This window comes from Apium graveolens, chromosome 3 (assembly GCF_009905375.1).
Source record: "Apium graveolens cultivar Ventura chromosome 3, ASM990537v1, whole genome shotgun sequence".
NCBI lineage: Eukaryota > Viridiplantae > Streptophyta > Magnoliopsida > Apiales > Apiaceae > Apium > Apium graveolens.
In genome coordinates, this window is record NC_133649.1 from 224,438,066 (window position 1) to 224,465,604 (window position 27,539).

At 37.5% G+C, this 27,539-nt stretch overlaps 1 protein-coding gene across 3 annotated transcripts; it reads right to left on the minus strand.

Moving 5' to 3' along the window:
* Positions 1–11,673: 11,673 nt before the first annotated feature.
* On the minus strand, positions 11,674–26,100 carry LOC141713138 (poly(ADP-ribose) glycohydrolase 1-like). 3 transcript variants are annotated; one of them, XM_074516425.1, is made up of 11 exons: positions 25,508–26,100; positions 19,674–19,844; positions 18,740–18,843; positions 17,952–18,156; positions 17,404–17,508; positions 16,704–16,822; positions 14,606–14,749; positions 14,259–14,349; positions 13,443–13,643; positions 12,545–12,607; positions 11,674–11,952 (listed from the first exon to the last, which is right to left on the minus strand). In XM_074516425.1, exons 1-11 carry the CDS (start codon positions 25,553–25,555, stop codon positions 11,794–11,796), a joined length of 1,410 nt encoding a protein of 469 aa, XP_074372526.1. In that variant the 5' UTR covers positions 25,556–26,100; the 3' UTR covers positions 11,674–11,793. The 3 variants fall into 3 exon arrangements, with proteins under 3 accessions (XP_074372526.1, XP_074372525.1, XP_074372524.1); XM_074516424.1 differs by lacking the exon at positions 25,508–26,100 and adding an exon at positions 20,049–20,440 and having other exon boundaries at positions 17,952–18,153; XM_074516423.1 differs by lacking the exon at positions 25,508–26,100 and adding an exon at positions 20,049–20,440.
* Positions 26,101–27,539: the final 1,439 nt, after the last annotated feature.

Below are 27,539 nucleotides of genomic sequence, written 5' to 3' on the forward strand. Positions count from 1 at the left end.
CGGCGTATTGTTTAGTTTATGCATTTACCATCAGTGGTCATTAGGACTCATTGATTGAGACGTGTTACTTATCGTTTCCGATTGTGTTTCAGGTACTTTAGCGAGCGTTTATGCAAACACGTTCTCGTACTCGCAAGAGGACTTTAGATACGGCTGAGGAGACAGACTCAGTTCTTGATATTCCGGAGAAGATAGATTTTGAAGATTCGGATAAAGAGAGTGAGCAGAAAGAACCAGTAATCATGGGTGATCGTATAGATCCGACAGATCCAGCTCTTATGGACTTTTCTCGGCCTAAAATTGATGACATTTAGTCAAGCATCCTTCATCCGGCTATTCAGGCTAATACTTTTGAAATCAAGTCGGGCACTATTCAGATGGTGCAGAATTATGTTTCTTTCGGAGGTGCTGTAACTAAAGACCCCAACATGCACATCAGGAATTTTGTCGAGATCTGTAGTACTTTCAAATATAATGGTGTGACTGGTGAGGCTATCAAGCTGAGGCTTTTCTCATTCTCTCTGAGGGATAAAGCTAAGGACTGGTTACATTCTGAACCAGCTGGGTCCATCACTACTTGGCAAGATCATGCGCAAAAGTTTTTGGTAAAGTTCTATCCAATGGCGAAGACTGCAGCTATGAGGAGTGCTCTTACTCAGTGTGCGCAGCAACCAACAGAATCTATGTGCGAAGCTTGGGAGCGCTACAAGGAGATGTTGAGAAAGTGTCCACATCATGGTATGCCTGACTGGATGGTGATCACTGGTTTCTATAATGGTTTGGGGGCCCAATCTCGGCCCATGCTCGATGTAGCAGCTGGAGGCGCTTTGTGGGCCAAAAGCTATACTGAGGCTTATAATCTTATTGAAACTATGGCTTCAAATGAGCATCAAAACCCAACTCAAAGGATGATGTTTGGGAAGGTAGCAGGTATTCTGGAAGTTGATGCAGCTACAGCTATTGCAGCGCAGCTCCAAGCGCTGTCTATGAAGGTCGATTCTTTAGCCACCTATGGAGTCAATCAGATAGCTATGGTCTGTGAGCTTTATGCATGTTCTCATGCTATGGATCAGTGTTCTCTTGTTAATGAATTTGTTCAGTATGTGAACAACTATCAGCGACCACAGCAGCCTGTTCCAGCTACTTATCATCCTAACAACAGAAATCATCCCAATTTCAGCTGGAGCAATACTCAGAATGCTATTCAGCAACCATATCAGCAAGGCATAAGTAAACAGTTTAATCCACCTGGATTCCAGCAACCACAACAGTATGCTAAAAGGCAATCATATCCTCAATAAGGAGGTGTTGCTCCACCTTCTAGTGCTGATTTCGAGGAACTCAAGCTGTTGTGCAAAAGTCAGGCTGTTTCTATCAAGACCTTGGAAAATTAAATCGGTCAAATAGCCAATGCAGTGCTCAATCGTCAACCTGGCACACTTCCCAGTGATACTGAAGTGCCGGGCAGGAAGGAAGCTAAAGAGCAAGTCAAGGCTATTACCTTAAGGTCTGGAAAAGTTACTGATGCTGAAAAAGCAAAAGACGGAGAAGCTGAAGTTGGTGATGAAGTGAAGCAAAAGGAGAAAGCGGCGGAACCAAGGAAGACTACTATTGAACACACTCTGCCTGAGGGTAATACAGGGGAGAAACAGCTATATCCTCCACCACCTTTCCCTAAGAGATTGCAACAACAAAAACTGGATAAGCAGTTCGGTAAGTTTCTGGAGGTGTTCAAGAAACTTCACATCAACATACCTTTCGCTGAGGCTTTAGAGCAAATGTCTAGTTATGCGAAATTCATGAAGAGTATTCTTTCAAGGAAGGTGAAACTGGATGACCTTGAGACCGTTGCTCTAACGGCAGTGTTGTGCTGCAACAGAAATTACCTCCAAAGCTTAAAAATACAGGTAGCTTCACCATTCCTTGCACCATTGGCAAGTTGTCTTTTGATAATGCCTGTGCGATTTGGGAGCAAGCATCAATCTGATGCCGTTGTCTATCTTCAAAAAGTTGAATTTGCCTGATCCAAAGCCCACCTACATGTCTCTACAATTGGCTGATCGTTCTATTACATATCCACGAGGCATAGTGGAGGACGTATTATTAAAGGTGGATAAGCACTTCTTCCCTGCAGACTTTGTCATTTTGGATTTCGAGGAAGATAAGAAGATTCCCATAATCTTGGGAAGACCTTTCTTGGCTACAGGACGTACCCTGATAGATGTGTAAAAAGGTGAACTTATTATGAGGGTGCATGATCAGGATGTGACATTCAATGTATTCAAAACGATGAAATTCCCTACAGAAGACGAGGAGTGCTTAAAGATGGATTTGATTGAGTCTGCGTTAACTTCAAAACTTGATCATATGCTAATGTCTGACGCATTAGAGAAAGCCTTAGTGGGGGAGTTTGATAGTGATGATGAGGATGGCAATGAGCAACTACAATATCTAAATGCTTCTCCTTGGAGGTGAAAGCTAGACATGCCATTTGAATCTCTTGGTACTTCTGATCTCAAGAATGCTGAAGGAAAGCTCAAACCATCTATTGAGGAAGCACCTACTTTGGAGCTTAAACCATTGCCTGAATACTTGAGGTATGCCTTTTTAAGCGATGCATCTACTTTACCTGTTATTATTGCATCTGACCTTTCAGGTAGTGAGGAGGACAAGCTCTTGAGGATTTTGAGAGAATTCAAATCGACTATTGGATGGACTATAGCAGATATCAAAGGGATCAGCCCTTCGTACTGCATGCATAAAAATCTGCTAGAGGAAGGTAGCAAGCCGACTGTTGAGCAACAACGACGACTTAATCCTATCATGAAAGAAGTGGTGAAGAAAGAAATTCTGAAGTGGCTGGATGCAGGAATCATATATCTTATTTCTGACAGTTCTTGGGTGAGCCCCGTGCAATGTGTACCTAAGAAATGAGGTATTACTGTGGTAACAAATGAGAAGAACGAGCTCATCCCCACTCGAACAGTCACAGGATGGAGGGTATGCATGGATTACAGAAAGTTGAACAAGGCCACGAGAAAGGATCACTTCCCTCTTCCATTTATTGATCAGATGCTTGACAGGTTTGCCGGTCATGAGTATTATTATCTTCTGGATGGCTATTCGGGGTATAATCAGATTTGCATTGCACCAGAGGATCAAGAAAAGACTACCTTCACTTGTCCATTTGGCACGTTCGCTTTTTGCAGAGTTTCGTTTGGCTTATGTGGTGCACCTGCCACTTTTCAGAGATGTATGATGGCTATATTCTCTGATATGATTGGAAATAATGTCGAAGTGTTCATGGACGACTTCTCCATCTTTGGACATTCGTATGATGAATGTTTGAATAATCTTCGTGCGGTGCTCAAAAGGTGTGTGGAAACTAATTTGGTTCTAAATTGGGAAAAATATCACTTTATGGTGCGTGAAGGCATTATTCTTGGGCATAAGGTCTCTAGCAAGGGTCTTAAGGTGGACAAAGCCAAGGTGGGAGTCATTGAAAATCTTCCACCACCTATTTCTGTGAAAGAAATCCGTAGTTTTCTTGGTCATGCGGGTTTTTATCGGCGTTTCATTAAGGACTTCTCGAAGATATCTAAGCCGTTGTGCAACTTGCTCGAGAAGGATGTGCCTTTCAAATTTGATGATAAATACTTGGCGGCATTCGAGACTCTCAAGAAGAGTTTGATAACAGCACCGATTGTTACGGAACCTGATTGGACAGGGCCTTTTGAGATGATGTGTGATGCGAGTGATTATGCGGTGGGAGCAGTTCTTGGGCAGCACAAGAATAATCTTTTTCATGTGGTCTACTATGCTAGTAAGACTTTAAATGGAGCTCAAATGAACTACACCACTACTGAGAAGGAGCTCTTGGCTATAGTCTTTGGTTTCGAAAAAATTCGATCTTTCTAGCTTGGGACAAAGGTGACAGTATTCACTGATCATGCGGTCATTCGCTATTTGGTTTCCAAGAAGGATTCGAAGCCTGGACTTATTCGTTGGGTGCTCTTGCTACAGGAATTTGAGTTAGAGATTAAGGATCGAAAAGGTACTGAGAATCAAGTAGCTGACCATCTCTCTAGATTGGAGAATCCCGATTCTACTTCACATGATAAGACATTGATCAACGAATCTTTTTCGGATGAGCAGTTGTTCGCAGTCCAGGAGGAAGAGCCATGGTTCGCAGATATTGTGAACTATCTTGTTGGCAATATAATGCCTCCTAATATGAATACAGCTCAAAAGAAGAAGTTTCTGCATGAGGTAAGTGGTACATGTGGGATAAACTGTATTTATTTAGACAAGGAGCTGACCAGATCATCAGGAGATGTATCCAATTCTGTGAGACGGAGGGGATATTACGAGACTGCCACTCCACAGTTTATGGTGGACATTATGGTGGTGAAAAGACAGCAGCTCGTATTCTGCAAGCAGGTTTTTTCTGGCCTACTTTGTTTAAGGATGCACATCAGTTCGTTTTAAGGTGTGATCATTGCCAAAGAGTGGGGAATCTTATGAGGAAGGATGAGATGCCGTTAAATGTGATGCTTGAAGTCGAGGTCTTTGATGTTTGGGGAATCGATTTCATGGGACCATTCGTCTCGTCCTGTAATAATCAGTACATCTTGCTGATAATCGATTATGTCTCAAAATGGGTAGAAGTCAAGGCTCTACCGACGAATGATGTAAAGGTAGTATTGAATTTTCTTTATAAGCAGATTTTCACAAGGTCCCCGAGTAATCATAAGTGATGAGGGGTCGCATTTCTGCAACCGTAAGTTCACTTCAATGATGCAGCGCTACAATGTGAATCATCGTGTTGCTACTGCCTATCATCCATAAACGAATGGTCAAGCGGAAGTGTCTAATAGAGAGATCAAGCGCATTCTAGAGAAAGTTGTTTGTCCGTCAATGAAGGATTGCTCTTTAAAGCTCGATGAAGATATTTGTGCTTATAGAACAGCATACAAGACTCCGCTTGGGATGTCCCCGTTTCAATTTGTTTATGGTAAGGGATGTCATTTACCTGCGGAGCTTGAGCATAAGTCTTATTGGGCGTTGAAGAAGTTGAACCTTGATCTAGATGCAGCTGGGAAGAAGTGAATGTTTCAGTTAAATGAACTTGATGAATTTCGATTCCAAGCGTACGGGAACAACAAAATGTACAAGGAAAAAGTGAAAAGGTGGCACGACAGGAAGCTATATCCTAAGTCATTTGTGTCGAGGCAGCAAGTTCTTTTATTCAACTCTCGTCTCCGACTTTTTCCTGGAAAGTTGAAATCAAGGTGGTCTGGACCTTTTATTGTCAAAACTGTGTTTCCACATGGAGCGGTGGAGATTTTTAAGAATAATCCGGGCCAAGCATTCAAGGTTAATGGTCAGCGTTTGAAGCATTACCATGGGGACACGGCAAACCGGGAAGTGGTTAGTGCCATTTTATTGTCAACTTGAGCAAGGTACGCTACATCAAGCTAATGACGTAAAAGAAGCGCTTCTTGGGAGGAAACCCGAGATTTGTTGTTATAGGAACCCTTAAAGGTCAGTAACCTATCCAAAACAAAAAAAAATCAGAAAAGGGCAAGAAAAAATATTTTTCCAGAGACCACCTGGGCGCCCGCTCAGCCTTGCTAGGCGGTCGCTCAGGATGCTGGGCGCCCGCTCAGCTCAGCTGGGCGGCCGCTCAGGACCCGTCTGCCTGAAAATTTTTTTAAGCCTAATAAAAATCCAAAAAAATCAGAAAACACAAAAAATAAAAACACAACCCACTACCCACGAATCCTTTTCCCATAAACCCATGTTTTTAACCCTCAACCCCACTCCTAATCAAATTTTAACCCTAATCTTTACCCTATATATACATACAACTATCCCATATACTCCCCCATACACTTTCAACCTTAAAACTCTCTCCCATATTCAAAAACACAAATCTTAAACACTTTTTCTCAGTTTCAATGGCACCCAAGAGATCCAGGACTATTGATAGCAACAATACTGTTCCTACTGCTGATTCTTTGAGGGGTACTGCTGCGAGACCTCGTTTGTTTGATAGGACTGCTGAGGAGGAGTATACTAGGCTTCTGGATAAGCCGATTTTGATGGAGAGGGGATTTTTACCATCGGGGAGGGATGGTGAGTTGTTGCCGATGAATGCTGAAAAGGGTTGGATTTCTTTTTGTGAATCGCCGGAGGCGGTTCCAATGAGCGTGGTTCGCGAGTTTTATGCGAACGCAAAGGCTGAAAAGAATGGGTTTACTGTTGTTCGTGTGCTTATGGTGGATTATCATCCTGAGGCGATTCGCCGTGTGATTGGGCAATGACAGATGAAGTCCACGGAGGAGAATTGGAATGAGAAGCCCTCCGAGGAGTTTGATTTGGATTTGATTTGTGCTACTCTCTTTCAACCGGACACGGTTTGGAAGTTCAAGACTGGGACTAATGAGTATCGTTCTTTTCCGACGATTGCGATGAACAGGTTTGCCCGTGCATGGAATGCCTTTATTTGTGCTAATATTCTGCCTACTTCACATGCACATGAGGTTACAGTTGAGCGAGCAAGGTTGTTATGGGGTATTTTGAATGAGGAGTATTATGTGGACCTTGGTGAGTTCATCTACCAAGGAATTCTGAAGTTTTTTAGGGGAGCGAAACACATGAACATCCTTTATGCATCTACTGTCACGAAGCTATGCCGAGTAGTGGGAGTTCATTGGCCTTCTCACGAGCAGTTGCAGATGCCAGCCGCTCCTATTGATTCAGGGACTCTGAATGCGATGCAGGAGTGGACGGGGGGAGAGCCCGAGGAGCATGGGTTGGGTTATCATCTTCCAGGAGGACGTCCAGCAGTTGGTGCTACCATGGCTAGGCCGGGGCGTGATTAGGCAGGCTCTTCTAGAGCTCAGGAGGGTGCTGGGATGGCTGATGCCCAGTATAGGAGGCTATCAAGGAGGATGAACGCTATGTACGAGACACATAGTAGGTTTGCTCAGGAGCTCACCCTTGCACTTGGGACTGCTTTTAGAGGCCTTGGAGCTGACATCCAGTGGCCCATTTTTGGTGAGGACTCTGCTTATCCGCCTCCTGATACTCCACCCTCAGAGGGTGATGATGATGATTTCTCCGAGTAGGTATACACTGAGTTCCTTTCTACTACCTTCACTGGGGATAATGAAGATTTTAAGTTTGGGGGTGGTACTTAAGGAATATTTTTGTGTGTGCGTCATATAGTTGCATATTCATGATAGTTTAGTTCATATAATTGCATATTTTTTCCATATAGTTTTTTTTATTTTATTTTATAGCTTTATTTATCATGTCATTTAGCTCATGCATTTACCATGATCCCTTTTGCGTTGCTTTACCAATTGATTTGTGATATTGATGCGAGTGTGGTGATAGCGTTAGAGTGATGTTGAGTCTTGTAGGATGACATGCATGCTAGAAACACTTGTAATTTCACTAAGTCTTAGAGTATGCTTAAGGACTAGATTGTTGTCATGGTTTGATGGTTTTTGAGGTTAATCTATTGATTATGCTTAGAATTTATAATAGGTTCTTAATGATAAAAGGCATGAAGAGAAAACATTGGAGTACAAATTGTAATTCATTGCTAATTGTGGCTAGGCGTCAAATGGCTAGTAGCCGGCTCGTATTTTTATGCGAGTAGTCTAGGGTTGAGCAAGATGGAGGCGAAACGTACTTGCTCAGAAATTTGAAAAAAAAATAATAAAAAAAGAAAGAAAAAATAAAAAAATGTAAATAGTTAATGCATAATTGATCACGAGTGGGATCTTTGGTATTCGAGTTATTAAGTTCTTAGGGGACTTTGTGCCTAGTGACCTAAGGCTTTTATAGTCTGGGATCCGCTAACCTAACGCTCGCTAAATGGATGCCATTGTATAAGTCTTTTGTGGACCTCACTCACTGCACGGTCAAATAAACATTGTTGTTGTGTTGAATTAAAAGCATGATTCCGTAATAAACTCCAGTAATCTTGAAGTGTTTAAGTCATTTTGTGCCTAGAATTTATTCTTTGTATAATCATGTGATTGCCTTGAAGATAGTCGAGTTATGATAATTGATCCAGTTTCGAAGCATATCTGTTAAGCATCCGCACACACCACGTTTCTGGTTGTATGTTAGGTTTGCATGATTTGATTGATCTTTATTCGCCTAATTGTATTTGTTGAGATGTCATAAGTTGGTCGGTTTGGTCGTAGTGAGGGGGATCGCTGCATTTCATGTAGATTGCATTCATGCATGTTTTTGTTTTGTTTTTGAGTCTGTGACGCTTGAGGACAAGTATCGATTTAAGTTTGGGGGTGTGATAAGTGGCATTTTATACCACTTAGAACGTCTTATAATGGCTTGAATTGATGTCTTGAAATCAAGTATTTTGTGTATTTGATGCGTTTTTCTAGTGTTTGTATATTTCAGGACATTACTTGCATTTGTAGGGAGATTTCATCAAGAATAAGCCTTAGTATGTGCTTGGCATTGCAAGTGGGAAGTTAGGAGCAGAATGCAGCAAAGAACGGGAGCAAAATAATTAAATTTTCCAGAAAGGTGTTGGGCGCCCGCTCAGCCTGGCTGTGCGGCCGCTCAGGAAGCTGGGCGCCCGCTCAGGATTGCTGGGCGGCCGCTCAGGGGCGCGAATTAAAAACCTGTTTTTTTAGAGTTCTTGTTCTGCTGGACTTCTGACTTCTTAGATGGTTGGGTTTTGTGGGGCTTCTATATAAGTAGTTTTCAGAGACGTTTCACGTGTGTTGAATCGTGGTATTAATCGAGGAGCAAGGAGATAAGGAAGAAGTCCGTTTTAGCACATCGCAACGAAGAGGAAGCATAGTTTCTTGTGATTCTTTTATTCGTTGTATCAGTGGATGCTAGTTTTATTTTCTTTGAACCTATTAACTCTTATGACGTACTCTGGTTTAATATAAGTAGTTTTATTAATTATTCTCGTGTGTTATTATCATATTTTCATATGAAGCCATGGTGACGATGAGTTCAATCATGGGCTAATCATGATCATGGGGTCGTAACGGATTTGCTATGGAATTCTTTAGTTAGTTGTTTAATACCTTAGTGTGTGATGATTGTATGATATCTAGTATTGGTTGTGCTTATCCGTCTTATGTGCGTCGCGAACATATAAGATAGGGTGTTAATCTCTTGTGAAGCGACGGTGGATCTTGAGATTTAGAACTTGCCATGCTAACATAGGTTCATGTATGAGTATGCATGATTAGTGGGTAACTCTAACCGTTTTACTTGCCCTGTGTAATCATAAGGAATAACTTGTGCTTAAATCGTTATGTCGTCAAATTCTGTAGACATATAGGGTCTCAACATAATTGATGACTATTCAACTTCTATCTTAATTGTGAATGTTTGGTAGAATGGTATTGGTACAACGAAAGTTGGCTTTTATCAGTTTAGTGTTGTTCGATTAATATCATCACCGTTACATGCTAAGGGTAATAGCAATAACTATTGAAGGAAGTTGTAATGAAGTTATGATCTCATGTGTGTTTAATATTGTTAATTCAAGTGTCAATTTAGTGTTTAATTCTTGTAGTTAATTATAGTTAATAATTAGTTAATCAATTCTATGTGTTATTATCTTAACATTGAGAAGTAATCATACATTGGTGAGTGAGTGTTAATTGAACATAATTAGTCTGAGTCTATGTGGGAACGAACTAGAAAGTATTATATATTACTTGCGAATGCGTATACTTGCGTGTATTATTAGCGCGTGTTTTCGCCCTAACAGCCGCGATGGATATTTGGATGGAAACCGACGCATCAACTATCGTGATTATAGAGACACCCATGTGTATAACCGAAAAGGAAGATACAATCGCATGGGATAATAGTCGAAGGGACATTCAGACAGATAATCGTAAGATTACTCAAGGCCGTGACCGAGGGTAAGGAGAGACTCGGGATGGTGATCAAGGGCGAAAGCAAGAGATACCCGTAGTATCGGGAGGAGCGCGGATAGACGTTCAAAATATTAATCAGCAACCAGTACCTCCGGGTGGGAACCAAGTAGCACCGCCTCCGCCTCAGCCTCAGACTCCACGACCTAATGGGCAAACAATCCCTGGAGTTGGGACTTTTAATGTGGATGCCTTGAAAAGACTACTTAGTCATTTGAACGGAGGGAGGGTAACAACGATAATCGAGATTCCTTCGCCATTCTCTGCAGCAGTTAGAGAAGTTCAGTTACCGGCTGAGTATCGTAACACGACTAATGACTTACGATTTCATGGAAGTTCGGATCCAATCGAGTTTCTGGGACGTTTTAATATAGAGATGGATGTTTATCAGGTTTCGGACTTGGTCAGATGTAAACTCTTGGTTGCAACCTTTAGAGAAAGTGCTCAATAGTGGTTCCAAAAGCTTGAACCTGGAGTAATCACTTTTTAGGATCAAATGAAATCTTTATTTTTGACGAAATTCCAAGCGACAGTGAGGTATGCTCCATCAATCACGACCTTGGCTAATGTCAAATATCGGGAGAATGAGAGTCTGACATCCTACTTTAAAAGGTTCAACGCTGAATATACTAGCGCGAGGGATGCCTCAGACGAAACTCTAAAAAAATTCTTAATTGTTGGATTTAGAGTCAGTTCAGAAATCTGGAAGTATTTTCCGTGGAAGGATTCGATTACTATGACAGATGTTTTGGCCCAAACGAAATTTTTTACAATCGTGAAAATTTTTTTGGCCGAAGTTCGCCCCATCTCCCAAGTAAACCATAAGAGTAAAATAAGGAAAATGAATACATCCCCAAGTCCTAGATATCGAAGGGATAATTGATTGTATCAAGGAAATATAGAAAGGTAAAGCTAACAAGAAGCAGAATATGAGAATTGTAGAGAGAAGATTAGATGAGAACAAAAACACAAATTTGTATATTTTTCTGAATCAATTATCATGTTACAAGTTTATAATTTTATACAGCTAGTAATTTGACAGCTAATCACACTTTGATTTTACACGGTCCTTCTTCCACATTCTTATTCATTGCATCTTGACGTACTTCTGATCGAAAGACTTGATCAATTCATCCATTGTAGTCGTTTTCCTAGTCTTATAAGCCGGTTTTTAATTTAAGAATTTTATTAAACACCTTGTATGCACTGCTCGTTTCATGTTTATTAATGGTATCTTGTAATATTACTTACCCCAATAACCGATTATCACATGAAAAAAATGCCATGATACCATTATTAACGTGAAGAATCTATACGTTAAATTTTCAACAATCATTTTAAATTTTGAATTTAAAATGAAATCAATATTTACAAACCGCTCCTCTTATAAAGATCAAAATTATTAATTTTTTGAGACTAATTTTCTTTTTTCATTCTTCTTTGTGATCCTAGGTGTGCTATCAATAACTGTACCCACAAGAAACGAGACGTAAAAAAATAAGTGTTCGATAGTTGTTCAATCTTCATATTTTTGCACAACATATGTTTTCTTTTCAGATATTAAAATTGATATTAAAATTTCATTAAAATTATCTAACATCCGGGAAAACTTGTGTACATTTGGATTATATGATAATTTTTCTGGGAAGAGAGAAACTTTTTTTTTCTGATATTTTATTTCCATAGAAGTTATCTATGAAAAAATTACTCATGACAAAAACACTAATTTAACAAGTTCTGTAATATGTCCAAATTGTCGTTCTTGCCATGTCTGTTCTTGTCACGTCTCGCATACATTTTTGTTGACTGGCTAGTTGGCTACATGTGAATAGCTACAATTAATTCAATATATCTCCATAGGATCATGGACATTTAACGATGGAAGGAGCCAACTGCAAAAGCCAACACTGGTTTCTCCTTTCAGTCTTTGAGATGAATACTCTATCAACATACTCCAAAGGTCTCCCACACTCCATTTTTGTAATGTTATCCACCGAGTCACCTGCCAACAACTCAACTCTCTAAATATTGCTATGAGTAATGACTAATGAGTAGAGGATCATAGGACTACTATCCAGTTTTTTTCTTCAAGTCAAACCCAAAATTCACTTGTTAAAAGAAAAACCTTGATAATAATGAAATTCAACACCTTGAAGAGTAATGGTGAGCAACAATACAACAGTAAGATCTATGGCCTGCTTCGATTATCACAACTAGACCAAAGGCAACAGTTGCAACATCAAAATCTACGTTTGCGTTCATATACACAACTACTAAACCAAAGTTTACAACTGTAAGACCTTAGGTATAGTAGAATCGCCCTCATCCTTTTAATGTAAGGTCAAGGCTTCAAGCCCTTGTCAAAACGCATAATAGTTTGCTAATCTGAGACTAAAAATTTTAACATGAGCAAATTAGAACAGCAAACACAGACCTGGTGTGTGGGGAAAATATACAGTCGATGAATTGGTCAAATTAGCGAATATTATCTATAGTAACAAACGTGGATAGTACGAAACTATTCAAATGAGCCATCACCGATGCAAGTTACACATTACCTTTGCTAATATTTTCAGCAAGAAGAAACGCATTACCTGGTCAAGAGACTGCAGTTCCTCTATACCAAATGTATAATATGAGATGAAAGGTCTTAATGCCTGGAAAGAAGTAGAAGGATACACATAAATAAAATCATTGAAAGTAATCTGTAAAGGTTTTTCTATATCACCAATGTTTTGGGAAGAAACTGTATCCTAAAAAATGTAAACAATATCCAAAACTGCTGACCACAATAAACTCGGCAGTAAATCTAAATATGGAAAACACAAAATGAAGCAGTACACTAATCCAGAAGAAAATGGAAGCAATGTTCTTGTCCGAATTTTCCCTAATTTATAAGCCTTAATCCCAAAATATATTATCAATAATCTTAAACCCCGACCACGAAAATACATCCTACGAACATATATAAATGTCTTCTATTTGTAACAGCACCTTCAGCCAGCCCTATAAAATGACAACAGAAACAATAGAAGACTTAAAGTTTCTTTCAGTGTAGCAAATTTCTTAAATACCATATCTATGGTCATCATAATATAATCATATGTATAATACAAAAATATTAAAATGCAATCATGAAAAACAAGAACAAAACCTCGATTATTACTGCCAACCTCATCATAATTGCTAACCATCACAAATTAATGAATGAGCTTACGTGTTAGAAAATGTTATGGTGTACATATTAGCTGCTACAATAGCATTTTTAGACTCTCAAACTACACCAACTGAAGACAACCAAAAGTTCTTGGCACTCAACAAGAGCAATGTAACATATAATAAGAATCACGAACTCATAGAAACTCATCCCAAACATAAAATTCGAAAAATTAAAAAGGGATCCTTCAATACAAGCTCTTTTAATCTTATAGCCAGTTGACTAGTCGAGTTTACTACACAAACAGCAGATCACTGCATCAGCACAGAATTTACCTGAGAAGCAGCGAGCCACTGGATTATGGCCTTAAGTTCAGGGTCACCACCAAAAGCACCACAACCCCAATTTCCTGTTGCGATTCCAATATTATCATTTTGGCCCATAAACTGATTACCCTTTGGTTCCAAGTCCTTGATCAACCTATCAGTTGTACGTATTTTAATATCTCCTGAAGATGTTGATGTGGTTTCATTCATCTGAAAAAACCAGATTACAAGGGGTAAGCAATTGTCTGACTCGCACAGAAAGATTTATAGAACTAAAGTTGACTAGTCAATCATATGTTTGATCTTTACTTCTTGTGCCAGATAATATCGAGGTGATGTTAAGATGTGATTATTGTATTTTCTAGACTTATCTATTGTTTTTAAGGTGATGGTTTCTTCCATTGTGCAACTATATCGATACAGCATTAAGGTTTTCGTTTTTCTTTGTCCTCTCCCAATGCTGATGGTTTTGGACTGCTATTCTTGATTACCAAATATTCTCTCTATAAATAATACATAATGTAAACCATTCTGCGATGGAAGTGGATAAAAGAAAATGTGTGAGGAAGGTTCAGAAGTAAAAGACATAGGGCAACCAATTTTATAGTATGAGGATGTGTGTGTGTGAGAGACAGGTGTCTATGTGTGGGTGTGCATAAAGGTGAGTCGATTGGGATGAAGGGTATGTTTGTGTGTGCATATAGGGGATCTTTGTCTGACTATGGATTCGGTTGTGTCTGGGTGAGTGCAAGTATCTCTATGCCATGTGGGCGGGGGAGTTCACCAAATAAGAAAGAGAAATTCATACAAGCTTGTAACTTTTACCATATAAACATCCTCTGATGTGCAATTCTGAGGTCTGACATGCTGCAAATAACACTGATCAATAAATCCACAGAACGCCTTGTTGATCTCCCTGATATAGACAAATTGGTTTGTCAAAATATTTATGGCAGCAGTTACTCGACAGGTAAATGAAATTTGTACAAATATAGAGATTTTGCATATAATGCATTCACAACTAAATTCAAAGATTTTGCATATACGCAAGATGATCAATTATACAAAACATGCATAAAATGCTCAAAAGGCAAGGCTAAAATAATATAGGAAAATCAAGCATATTGAACATGCACAAAGTGCTAAGAAAACCAAGGCTAAAATTTTAATACCGCATCATGTATTCAACTTTGTATTGTCTGTATCCTGGGTTGCTCTTTGCATCTATTGCTATGATTCTCGTTTTCCTTCTTCCAATAATATCAACGTCCCTTTTATCCACACAGTCGCCTGAAAAATGAAAGGACGAAGCATACCTAGAGCAAATTATATTCATTTTAGAGAACTTAATTATAACAGTTATGTAAATAAAATATATATACACAATGAAAAGGGACATAAAACAGATGTTAGCAGGTATAACAGAACCAGACAATTATAATTAACATGCATACAGAGACTATGACAGGTAGTGTCGTGCATCCCTAATTGTTTACTTTCTTCGTTCTTTAAATATTGTGAACCACAACACCTTCAAATTGCATTACCTTACCCAAAATAATGTACCGAGATATTCACGCTTAGAATTCATGCTCAATTATGAGGAATATAAGACGTAAAAATCTTAAAGCATTCTCTATTGGTGTCTAAGAAAGTAACCTAACAGCCACAAAGCTTGATTTTCTAAATAGCGCCCTGACTTCAAAGATTTTGAAGGATGTGATCAGCTTGAATACTTTTTTACACTATGTTACTAAGATTTTTCTAAAGATTAAAATAGATACAGGGTCTTCTTTTTTCAATTTTTTGTTTTACTTTCTGGCTTATGTGCTATGAATTAATCCAAACTCCTTGTATATAAGAGGATAAATCTAGATAATTCACTTTTCATTACCTAAACTAGTAAGAAAACTTGGTTTTCATTACATGCTAAACTTGCTTCAAAAAGTACAAACCAATTTATAGTCATGTCAATCCATAATGCATATTTCTACCCGTAAATCTCATTATATCAATTTGTTATCAAAGTTTACTCACACAGATTGCAAGAGTAAAAAATTAATTACGACTGACTGCTGGATCCATATTTCAAAGTCATTCATACTATTTGGTTATGAGAAATACTTTTCATATATTCTTGATTTGTCTTAATTTCTCCAAGTAATCTTCAGTTTGTTATCATGAAGGAAAAGAGGCTACTACAGCAAAGAGATTGGGTGACTGAAGGTTAATGTTTTTGGAAAGATCAAAGGCAGTTAAAGAATAAGATTTGAGAATAATGAGTCAGGAGAGTAAGGCTCTAACTCTAATTCTAAAATGATATTAACATGTTATGCATGAATAAACTAAGGGATAGAACTTAATATATTTCAATACAAACGTCAGTTTTATGGTTTCAAAAAAAGCATTAGTTTTTAAAAAAAATCTCATTATAACTAAAAATTCATCAATTCATATTAATCAACAATGTAAAATTAAAAAGGACTACAGTGTTATCCTAACAGCAAAATAACTGCTCCTGATCCATATCCTATATCTACGAATGATAACCAGGTACCATAATTTGATCAAATTCCAACCTTTACTAACAACACTAACCTTAATACTAAATACCTAAATCATTGTTATCATCAAGATTTATAATTTTTTTGTCTAAAAGGGTATGTTAGAAGGAAAAGTAATCGCAGGGTTGTTTAAATTTGCAAGTTACTAACATACAACAAAACCAATACGGAATTACATGAAAATAGTAAACACCTTAAAGTTATAATTTAGGAGAACTTGAGCTGGCAGTCGACAAAATCAAATGGCTAAGGGAACAGAGTGTAGCTAATTTGAATGATTGGTAACATCATTTTTTATACAAGGAGAGTATTGAAGTAGTCATATTTCCAATAGTACAATTTTCCCAAGAGACAAATCTTTAAGTTGGCCCATAAAATACAAGATAAACTAATAAAACAACCACAGTCTATCAAGTCCCAACATTACAAAACCTTTTCATGTACAATAGGAAAAACCACATGTCTAAGCAACCTAGAGCATACTACAACATTATTAAAAAACAATACATATACAAACCTTGAAACCCACAATAACTCGAATACTATATATAGACAGATCATATACCAAGTTCATATCATAATTGAAAAGAGAAATTACAACAAAATTATGCCAGCGCCCAAGAAGTATATTATAGTTTCATAGTATGTATCTCAAAGGCCTGTAATACAAGTACAAAAAATATATACTCATATTAGTCGTACTTACCCTGTATAATTAGAAAACCTTTCTGTACCGACAATTTCTATGGCCTCATTCTTTGCCATGGCAGGCAAGAAAAGCATGCCTAATATTAACTCTGGATTGATCATAAAACGAATTTCTTCCTAACAAAAAAAGACAATAAATCATTTATTACTATAAAAGTACTTAGCAATTTATACATATGATATTAGCATAAATGACTAACTGAAGGTTAAATATAGATTATAACACAAGAGCATACAAACACGGTTGTTTAAGCTAGAGAGAATCCAATTCAACGTGCCGGGGATCAACAATTTTTATAGCTGAACTAAGCTTCATAGTTTCGTTAAATTACTGAAATAAACAAATGAATAAAATCTTCATTAATCATTAATTTATATACCAGTGGTCGTTAATAAAACATATGCAAAGCATACCGAAAAGATTCTGATATATAGGTCCAAAGATAATTATTAAATCTCATTTTCTCCTAATTGATATATGCAACTTTATCTTCTACAAGCTGGACCTAATAACAGTGAATATGGAGATGAAAGACATTCTTAGGATTGCATGCTTTGCATATGGTAGGTGGAATTATATAAATTCTAGCACTCCTGCATCTTCATCAAACCAACAGTTTATAGGTTTAAAAAAATCAGCCATTATAATTTCTGAAAATTTAAAGAAAGTACAAATCATTAAATTAAAATAAGAGTACCTGCAAACAACCCCTATGGAGAACACCACCACCTAGATACTTGTTTGCAAAATCCACTTCAAGAGCTTCCTTGGTTTGATCTTCGATTAAGCCTGAACTATAAACCTAGTAAGAACACATATAGTAATATTGATTATTATACGATAACAACTATGTAAATGTATCTTAAATGAGCTATAACTAAATCAGGAAGACCTTAATTCCAGTATAGTTTGGGGTGAAGGCCAACTTTAACATTTTTTTGACAAAATTGAAATAAAATAGCTATTTTCAATTTTTGGACATTTTGAGCCGGCGGAATACATATTCGCCAAATAGGTATACCATAAGTGAGATACATAATTAGAAAATGGGTACCCCATTTTTAATTTTATTTTCAGATACATATGGATGGAATAGCTCATACAAAACGAGTATCTCATTTTGTAAATGTGTATCACCAAGGCTAAAACTTGTCCATCACTTAAAAAATGGTTATTTTGTCAATTTAAACTAAAACAAGGTTATTTTTGGCTATTTATAGTTAGGCTGCAGTCATTTGTCGTTACCTGAAATGGGCAAAGGGAAACAGCGGATTTGTTCCAAAAACCAGGTGTCGGATAGGAGATGGCAAAAGAACTCTGTTGCAGAGGAAGAACTTTTCTCTGAAACGAAATATTCCCCCCAGGCATATTTGATGAAATCCTCTCAAAATAGTGAACGATGCACTTGATCTTATTTTCTTGTTTCTCATCATAACTGTCATAGAGACTTCTGAAAAACATACAATTTATTAATGTGTGTCAACCTCTGGCTTAAGCGGAAATATAAAATATTATTGTATGAGAAATGGAGTTTGAGTATTCAATCTACAAGAAGACTAAGAATGAAACTAATGATGTTATAACTTTTGTTATCACCAATATGGCAAGTTATTAGTATCAAATATTAAGAAAATCTCTTAAAACTCTCAAAGTCTTTGGCTGACCATGAAAAGAATGACTCTCCAAGTCTTTGGCTGAGCATGCGAAACCCACAACGTAATCAAAATAACTTAGTTATAAAGCCTCAATTACTGTGTTCGGAATGAAGCTTTTATAGAAACAATACAATTGTTAAACGCCTGAGAACCAAGGGGGTTAAGGAAAAAAAAGTTTAACCAAGTCACTAAGAAAGTGTAATCTATAACTTGGAAATATACTATTCACTACGAAATTAATCTATACTAGATATAAAGATGGCAATGGGTAATTTCGCTGCTTTTGTAAAAATCAAACCATAACCACTAAGCATGAATAACTCTCTAACAAATTTATTAAATGAGCATAAAGTGCAAAAGACTATAAAGTTAACATACGCAAATAATTGATCAAAGTTGATTGTTGGCAGACATTTGGCACTTCTGATAGCAACTGGAAATAGACAAAGGGTGGAGCATGCAAGAAGTGCACCAGCCAATTCCTGGTTTCAATTTAATGAATATCGATATTAAAAAAACATAAGCATAGGCAAGAGAACTGCCCTAGGTGGCATTAAAACCTTAAAAAGTACTTATATGTACATCGACATGAACAAGTTACAAAATATTTCGACAAGCACACAAGTAAAACAGAGCATGATTTGAAGTTGTAATTATATTTTATACAACATGACTCTTGTGGAGGGTAGTTGACTCTTCCCGTACAATCATAAAAAATATAAAATTCTTCTCACCGAAACCACAATACTCATGGACTACTGTAAGGAATAAATAATAAAAAACTGCAAATGATTGTAAAAAACAAAAAAAGATCTTAAATAATTGTTCAAAAATAAATGTTAAGAAAAACAATGCATGAAAATTCTATTTTTGTCTTTATATTTTAGATTTAATACTATTTTAGCCTCAGAGTTTTCATACCTGTAGACCCTCAAAGAAATAGAATGTACCTCCTAGCCCCAGATTTAAAGTTTGGCAGGTATACAAATCTACTTTGTTTCTTCGTTTCTTTATTTACTTGTTCCTCTTGTAAAGGGTACTTGTAAAGAATGTGTCAAGAATAAATTTGTCAAAGGGTTGATATATAGACAAGTCATGTCTACATTGAAACCTAAAACAAGTAATTAAACATCCCCTTAGCAAAACTAGACATGTTTGTGACAGTTTCCCTGAAGAAAGGCAGCTACATTACAATTACAAATTGCATTTGTATATCAACATGAGTAGCAATCACAAACAAAACAATTACAAGATGACCAAACATTAAAATCAGGTAAGATAAAACACACAAAAAATATATTATATGAATAACCTGACTAAGAACCACAATTCCAGCATCTTGTGACTCCAACAACCGTAAAGCAGTCCCTTCTTGTGCATTTGCATAATGAGACTCCAACAGTGATGGCAACCTCAGCAACAACTTTGCCAACTCCGGCACCACATCTCCAAACCATTTGGCCGCCTCGGCACGCGACATTAACTAAACACAACACATACATAATTCACATAAAAATAAAAATAAAAAATTAATTAACAAGTAAATTTACCCATTACATTATATGAAACAGTTTTTACGGTGAGAACAATTGCTGTGCACATTTAAAAAGACTTGTTCTCCGTCTTTATAAATGTGCACAATAACAACAATTGTTATCACTAAAAATGATGGATTACTAGTACACACATCGTCGAAGAAAAGTGAGAAGCCGTTGGGAGTAGAGAAAGCCAAGGGATCGGAGGCGAGAGAGAGGGAGTTTCTCAAGTCGGAAATGGCGAGAAAAAGAAGTTCACCGGAATCAACATTACTTAATTGAGGACCATTGGAGAGTGCTTTTAAGGCTTCTACAATAAGAGGTGGCCAGAACAGAGTGGATGATCGGAGAACCACCGGTAGATACCGGATAATTGACTTGAGCTCCTTAACATTCTCCATTTTCTATACTTACTCTGTTTCTTCTTCAAGTAACTGGAGTTTGTTTCAAATACGACTAAAACTGAAACTGATTCAAGTAACTGGGTTATCGGAGAGGTTCATCGGCAAGGATAAAAATTGATTTATTAATATATTATATTACTCAATTTGTTTTTAAGACTTCTTTTAATGGGAAAAATTAAGATAGTTTTTTATTTAGCCCCGGGATACGAACTACACAGACGAGAATATTTTTTTTGTCCTAATTTTTTTTTTCAATTTTAAACGATAAAGAAAGTTCATACAAATTTATGAGCAAGCGATCAGTATCGCAATGCCTCATTAAATAGCAAATATTATAATATAAAAAACAAATTCATCGGAACATGCACAATATTTTTATTCATGATCTTTAACATTATCCTAACAAACTCAACATCATTTCAAATGTATCAAAAGCAAAATGCATGAACATGTGTTAAACCTCAATGAACTTCTCCACTTCTTACTTGATGGCTTCCTGCGGGCAAAACCCTTTTCTTCTGTTTCACGATTTTTCGATTTGGATCCACGTTCAACTTATGGGTGATCAACTCTGGGTCTATGCTGAGAAAATCTACTACCGACCACGCAAATACATCATTATTCTCTTGCAAGAATTTTACTAGCTTCCCTCTAAGGGGTTCATCTAATGATACTCCAATGACCTTTTCAGGGTCTTCGGTAGCCAAAGGAATAGGGATCAAATCTTCCGTTGGCTTTCCTCGTTTCTCATCATTCTCACGGATATCCAGGTCTTCAATAGGTAAGACCTGCCCCCTACTCCATCTGCCCTTAGCGAGGCTACATAACATCTTCTGGCCATCTTCCGGTCTAACCTTTCTTCTCCTATTCCGTTCCAAGTTGGAAACTTGATCACGAAATGGTAGGATGAGGGGACTGTCTTGAAGGCATGTATTCCTGTTCTTCCCATGATTGCATTGTAAGTCGATCCAACCTTTACCACTACAAAGTTCAACATGTGTGTTGCTTGCCTTGGTTCCTGACCCATAGTCAAAGGTAGCTTAATTATTTCTTTCACGGGGCACTTGACTCCAGCAAAACCATATATCGGCATATCAATTGAGGTTAATTGAGAATCATTGTAACCTATCCTTATGAAGGTATTGAAGGGTTCCGAGCACATAAACGCAACTGAAATATTAATTAAAACGTGAAAAATCAGAGTTTTCGAAACCCACCGCAGGATACATGCGAAAAACAGATATTTAATTCGTATATCAGATTGTTTACCTTAAGAAGCTTTATAATTATGGTTGTCAAAAGGAGATCCTAACTTTAACCGAACACCACATATCCCGCCTTAACGATCTACGCCGTAGAGGTATCCACACGAAAGCTGGTATGGAGGAGGTGTGTACTAGCACAAAAAATGGACCTGTTTTCCCCTCTCTCACTCTCTCACCTTTAGCTGCTAGGGTTTTATGTTTTTATCAAATAAAAACGTAACCCTAATTTTAGCCTTAAGGATGTTTATATCAAGAGGCCAAAAACAGTCCTAACCCTAATCCAAGTTAGAGTTTATTAAAATCTGAAATTTTATTTATTTAATAATTAAATTTTACTCAATTACTAAATAACAACTGAATTTCGAATTTAATAACATACAAATTTGAAATTCATTTATCCCATTAATTAAGTCCAACTTTATTAATAATAAATAATTCAAATTTCCTTTTTAATTTAAATCCGAATTTGAATTAAATATTCCTCCATGCTTTCTTTGTGCGACCCTATAGGTTATTATTACGTTGTCAATAATTTAAATATCTCATATTTAAATTATAAATAATGAGTGGCATCTAGTAATACATCATTGCTGCCCAAGTAAAAATAATTAAATCGGTGATCGATTAAACATTTCGTGAATATTGTACAATGTAATATAATCCCTTTAATCAAATATTATAGAATAAACTAGAGGCATGTAATGTGTCATCCCCATCATAGTTTAATCAAAGTTTCCTTGATCAATGAGTAGACTATCATATCAAATCAACATTTGAGCGCGACCAAGTATTTCATAGTGTAGCTCACACAAGAGGCCAATAATATCACTCCTAAAATAGGAGGGTTAAATCACATCTAGATCATTTATATTTCTCATACAATTCATAATATACCCAATATCCACTTTTATCATTACCCGGTCAAGGATAACTTTTAATGAAATCAATGTATATTAATTCTCGTATAGAAATACAACGACTTCAGGTCTAAGGACCATTACATCATTATCGCTGTGAGAATTACTTATGACACAACAGACATGTAGAATCTCACATTGGGTCTGTCCAGCACCATGTACATATACATATGTCTGTGTTTTTTAATTTAGTATCACTATACCTATGATCAATGAGGTATGATCATCAGTCAACAAACACACTAGTCTTAATGCATTATTATTGTCCCTTAATAATAATACTCGATTAGGGACCTTTAGGAATATTGATGCTATATTCATAATCTCATTTCTAAGTCACGTACTTAGAGATATAGAATTGCATATCATATTCCAAGAATATTTATTAATCTAAAATTTATATCGCAGTAAATTAAGAATTAATAAACTATAAAGGGAATAATCGATAGAACATAAATATTAATAATCCTAATGTCTTAAACTAAAACATCATAGTGTTGTCTCTAGGGCACAAACACTAACAGGTATCATAGAGGAAGATGTCCACCAATGCTCCATCATCTACAAGGACTCTTTTCACCGCACTGTTTCCTATTATGGGTGTTATGACTAGCGGATCATCATGGAGAAACTTGACCCCTTCCAAGTCGAAATTATCAAATACCATAGTCACTTCTGTCCTGGCCCTTTTCGGAGCTTCCCCCACTATGTGCATGACTTCTCGAGCATAAGTTTCCTTGAGTTCTTAGACAATCCAACATCAGTTGGTCCTTGTGGAATCTAGAATATTTGATTTTATCTAGATTTGCAGGATCAGCCTTCAGGAATTTAAGCAAACGAACATCCCTATCTTTCTTGATTTCCATCAAGATCTGGATTCTAGGAACATTCATCCTAGCATATTTGGTAAACTTTTGTCCAGACCCTCCCTTCTTCAGAGTGTCGACATTTTTCTTAACTCTAGGATACTCATCATTGGCATTGTATTCTATATCAGTCTTCCGCTTCTTGCCACCAGCGGGCTCGTTATTCACCACCGTCTTCTTCATACTTTCCTCCACCTTGATATACTTCCCGGCCCTATCTTGGAGCTGTAACATGCTTTCAGGGGGGCGCTTAGCCAAGGACATCTTGAAGAACTCATATCTAGTTCCCTGATGCAGTGCTATCTTAGCTACCTTGTCGTGAAGATCTGGGACCTTCAAGGCTTTTTTTGTGAAACGATTTAGATAATCTCTCAAGGACTCCTTTGCTCCTTGCACAATGCTCATGAGAGATGGTGAACTTTTCTCATGTTCTCAACCACTGATAAATTGCTTAATGAAAGCTTGAATTAAATCTCTGAAGGACCCAATTGAGTTCGGAGGCAAACGACTGTACCACCTTTGAGCCATTCCTGATAAGGTTTGGGGAAAAGCTCGACATTTGATTGCATCATTCACGGGCTGCAACAACAGTGCATTAGAGAATATCCTGACATGATTAGCAGGAATCTCCAGTACCATCATATGCTTTGATAGTGGGTATCTTGAACTTCCTTGAGATGTGGGAATTCATTATCTCTTCATTGAATGATGAATTTGGATCATCAGGATCTCCTAGGGGCATAAGATCACTTGGATCGGCCCTTGGGGTAACATCCCTTCTTGGTATTGGACCATCCAGGTCTATGATTGGAGGAAGATCTTTCCGCCTCGGAGCAAGTGGGGGTCTTGGGGTCAGGTGCGTCTCCAGGTCGCGCTTCAACCTTTAGATCTCGGCTTCATGAGCCTTGATCCTCTCCTGGACATCTTGGAGATTTGTCCCTCGAGTGCTCCTAGGGCGCTGGTTAGAATCAGGCATCGGCTCTTTACCAGCGCGCCTCCTTCTCCAAGCAACATCGTCATCCGATGATTCAGAGTCTCTATCAGTATAAGGTCCAGAGAATTCTTGACCCTCCGGAATAGGAGCCAAGCCACGTATGTATTGGGGCGTCCGCCCTTATGCTTCACTCCGATTAGAGTGTCCACTTCCTCCAACCTCGGGGTATAGGAGCATCCCGTAAGGGGGTTTAGTGGTCATGATCGTTGAGTACTCATATCCACAGGTCGAGAATTCACAGGTGTATGTAGCTGCTGAAATTGAGGATTATTCCTTGAGGAGCTGGGGGATTCGTCCCTTGTGGATGAGCCTCAGTTGCTCCTACCAGAGTTCCCCCTTGGGTGGAGGCATAGGTTGAGTGTGGGGATATCTCTATCACTGATGATATTTTTTGGGTCGTCCCAGCCGGTGTTCCTTCAGGGGCGTTGTTTCTGCTCCGTGTGTTCACCATGGTTGTTATTTCCCACAGATGGTGCCAAATGTTATGGGTAAAAAACTATAATATATTTAATGCTAGGGTTCGTGAGCTTCAAGACTATTTGACTGCTCTCGTACTTCGTGACTCAATCTGCCTTCACAAGATGCCTACGTACCTTGTTGTATGTTAAAGATCAAGTCAAAAAATGTAGTTCTAATTTATGGGGTGAGGCCCCTTATATACGCATGAGATGCCTCGATTGGATTAGGGTTAGGAGACTTGGTAAGTAAGTCTCCGTCTTTGAATGGACTTCAGAGTCCTAGAATGAAGGAAGCAGATTCATTACTGGTTTAGGTGCCTTGAACGCTGCTCATCACAAAATTGTATCATTGATTGAACTCATTTAATGAGCTGTTAATTTTCCATATTTATTAATTACAAAATTAATAAATAACCAAGATTTCAGGGCCTCATTAATTGCGTTTCGTTACTGGACCGTATCACGTCTAATTAATTCAACATTAATTATATTTCTGACCCAATTTCAGGCCCGTATCAGACCCTATATGAACTTAGGGTCATTATTAGAGAAAAAAATCACATCATCAGCATATTGAACCAGATTGAAAACATTATCTGAACCATCTGGTTTAAAACCTTTAATGATATTCCTGTGTTGAGCTTTTTTAACCAATCTATTCAAAAGTTCTCCTACAATCAGAAATAAAAAAGGGGCAAGAGGATCACCTTGTCCGACTTCTCTTTGTGGAGAGAATTCTGAAGTAGGACTTCCATTGATCAAAATCGAAATCCTTGCAGATCTTAGAATCTTCTCTATCCAATTACACCATTTGGTCCCCATACTCAGACATTTACATGCATTGATCAAACAGTTTCAGTTAACAGAGTCATAGGCCTTAGAAAAATCAACTTTGAAGATCACCATATATGTTTGACTGAGTTTGATGTTGTTAATAATTTCATTAACCAGCAAAATGCATTCCGATATGCTTCTCTCTTGAATGAAGCCAAACTGGTCCTCTGCTATAAATTTCGGAAGCAACGGTTTAAGGCGATTAGCCAAAACTTTCAACAGCAGTTTAAACAAAGAATTTATTAGGCCGATAGGCCTAAACTCAGAGAAAACTTGAGGATCACGGACTTTAGGTAGCATAAAGAAGAATGAGGAGTTGGCACCATTTGGGATTTTGGCTTCATAGAATTTTTTTTAAAAGAAGTTCAAAACTTGGTTCTTTAACCACATCCAAAGTTTCTTAATCCATCCAGCATTGAAACCATCTGGGCCAGGCGCTTTTGATGAGTTCATATCCTCCAAAGCATATCTGATTTCCTCAATAATGAACGGTCTTTCTAAACAAGAAAAAATGTAAGAAACTCCATCATTGAAAAGGCTTTGAAAAGAGCAAAGAAGATCATCATCTTTATTTTCAAAAATATTCTGGAAATGAAAGCTTGCCTAATTCTAGAGTTATCTTAGATGAACTGGTTGTTCACCTAGATTCTCTGAATTCTGCTGAAACTTTTCCTTCTATGAATCCTACTATGAAAGAAGTTGGAGTAAGTATCACCATCTATCTTCTAGTTGAGACATGCTCTTTGTTGAGATTGCAGATTCTTTCTTTTGTATAATGCTTGCAGCTTCATATAAATCTCAATCTTCTCATTCTCCTCCAATCTCCCTTCACTGATACTAAGATCTCTCTGAAACGATTAATAACCACAGACGGATCTGCCTCGCTATTAATCTTCCATTGCTTTATAGCTCCTTTAAGTTTCTTAAGGGACAAGAAACAATTCTCTCCATTTCAGTTTTCCAGGTTTTGCAACACTGAAACCTGAAAACTAAATTCTGAAAGCCACTCATCGAAATCCCTGGAAGGTTTTGGACCCTAATCTCCGGTTGAGCTTTGTAAAGAGACTGGCTTATGATCAGAGTGTCTCCTGCACCAACCTAAAGCCGACCATTCTAAACCATTAACCCAAGCTTCATTAATCAGAATCCTATCTAATTTACTCCTTTTTATTTTCTGACCAAACCATGTGAAGTTAAAATTGTTGCCATATACTTCACTGAAATTCAAATCATCTATAAATGAATTAAATCTAATAGCATCCTTCTCTTGAAAGATACAACCATCCTTATCTTCCTTTCTACCGATACTCTTAAAGTCACCCATGATGCATACAACTTCCCCACCATATTCATGCGACAAAGCTGTCAAGATATCCCAGAAAATCACTTTCTCTTTCTCCTGATGCGGACCATGCACACATTCACTATATTGACCAACTTATTTTCATGCACCAACCTACCTCTACACCATAAAATATGACGAAAACTGAAAATTTTGTCTAACAAAACTGAACTGTTGTCCCAGATAGTAATTAAACCTCCATACAAACCTACTGCATCGACTGCAAGCCAATTAAAATTTGTATTCATCCAAACCTCCTCCGTAATCTTATTAGACCAAACCTGACATTTTGATTCTTGAATTAACAAAACAGAAGGACCAGATTCTTTGATTAATCTTCTCAAGTTACATTTTGCCACTATATTTCCCACTCCCTTGATATTCTAACCGGTTATGGACAAATTCTGCATAAAGAGATGATATAGAATTATAGACTCAAAAAGACGACCTAACTTACTGAATCTTATTCAGTCTCCTTGTAATCATTCCTATGGCCTCCTCTTCTGTTTTACCAAAAGTAAGGCCTAGTTGGACTCCAACATTGTACACCTCTCTAGCCATGT

Bases quoted from the DNA above. Each gene is read 5' to 3' on its own strand.
- LOC141713138 (XM_074516423.1), bottom strand. From the start codon at position 20,297: ATGGAGAATGTTAAGGAGCTCAAGTCAATTATCCGGTATCTACCGGTG. The intron at 18,844-19,673 runs GTTATTCATATA...AATTGAAACCAG, and splicing joins GAATTGTGGTTCTTAGTCAG to GAATTGGCTGGTGCACTTCT. The intron at 12,608-13,442 runs GTAAATTCTGTG...ACTTCTTTCCAG, and splicing joins AGTGGCTCGCTGCTTCTCAG to GCATTAAGACCTTTCATCTC.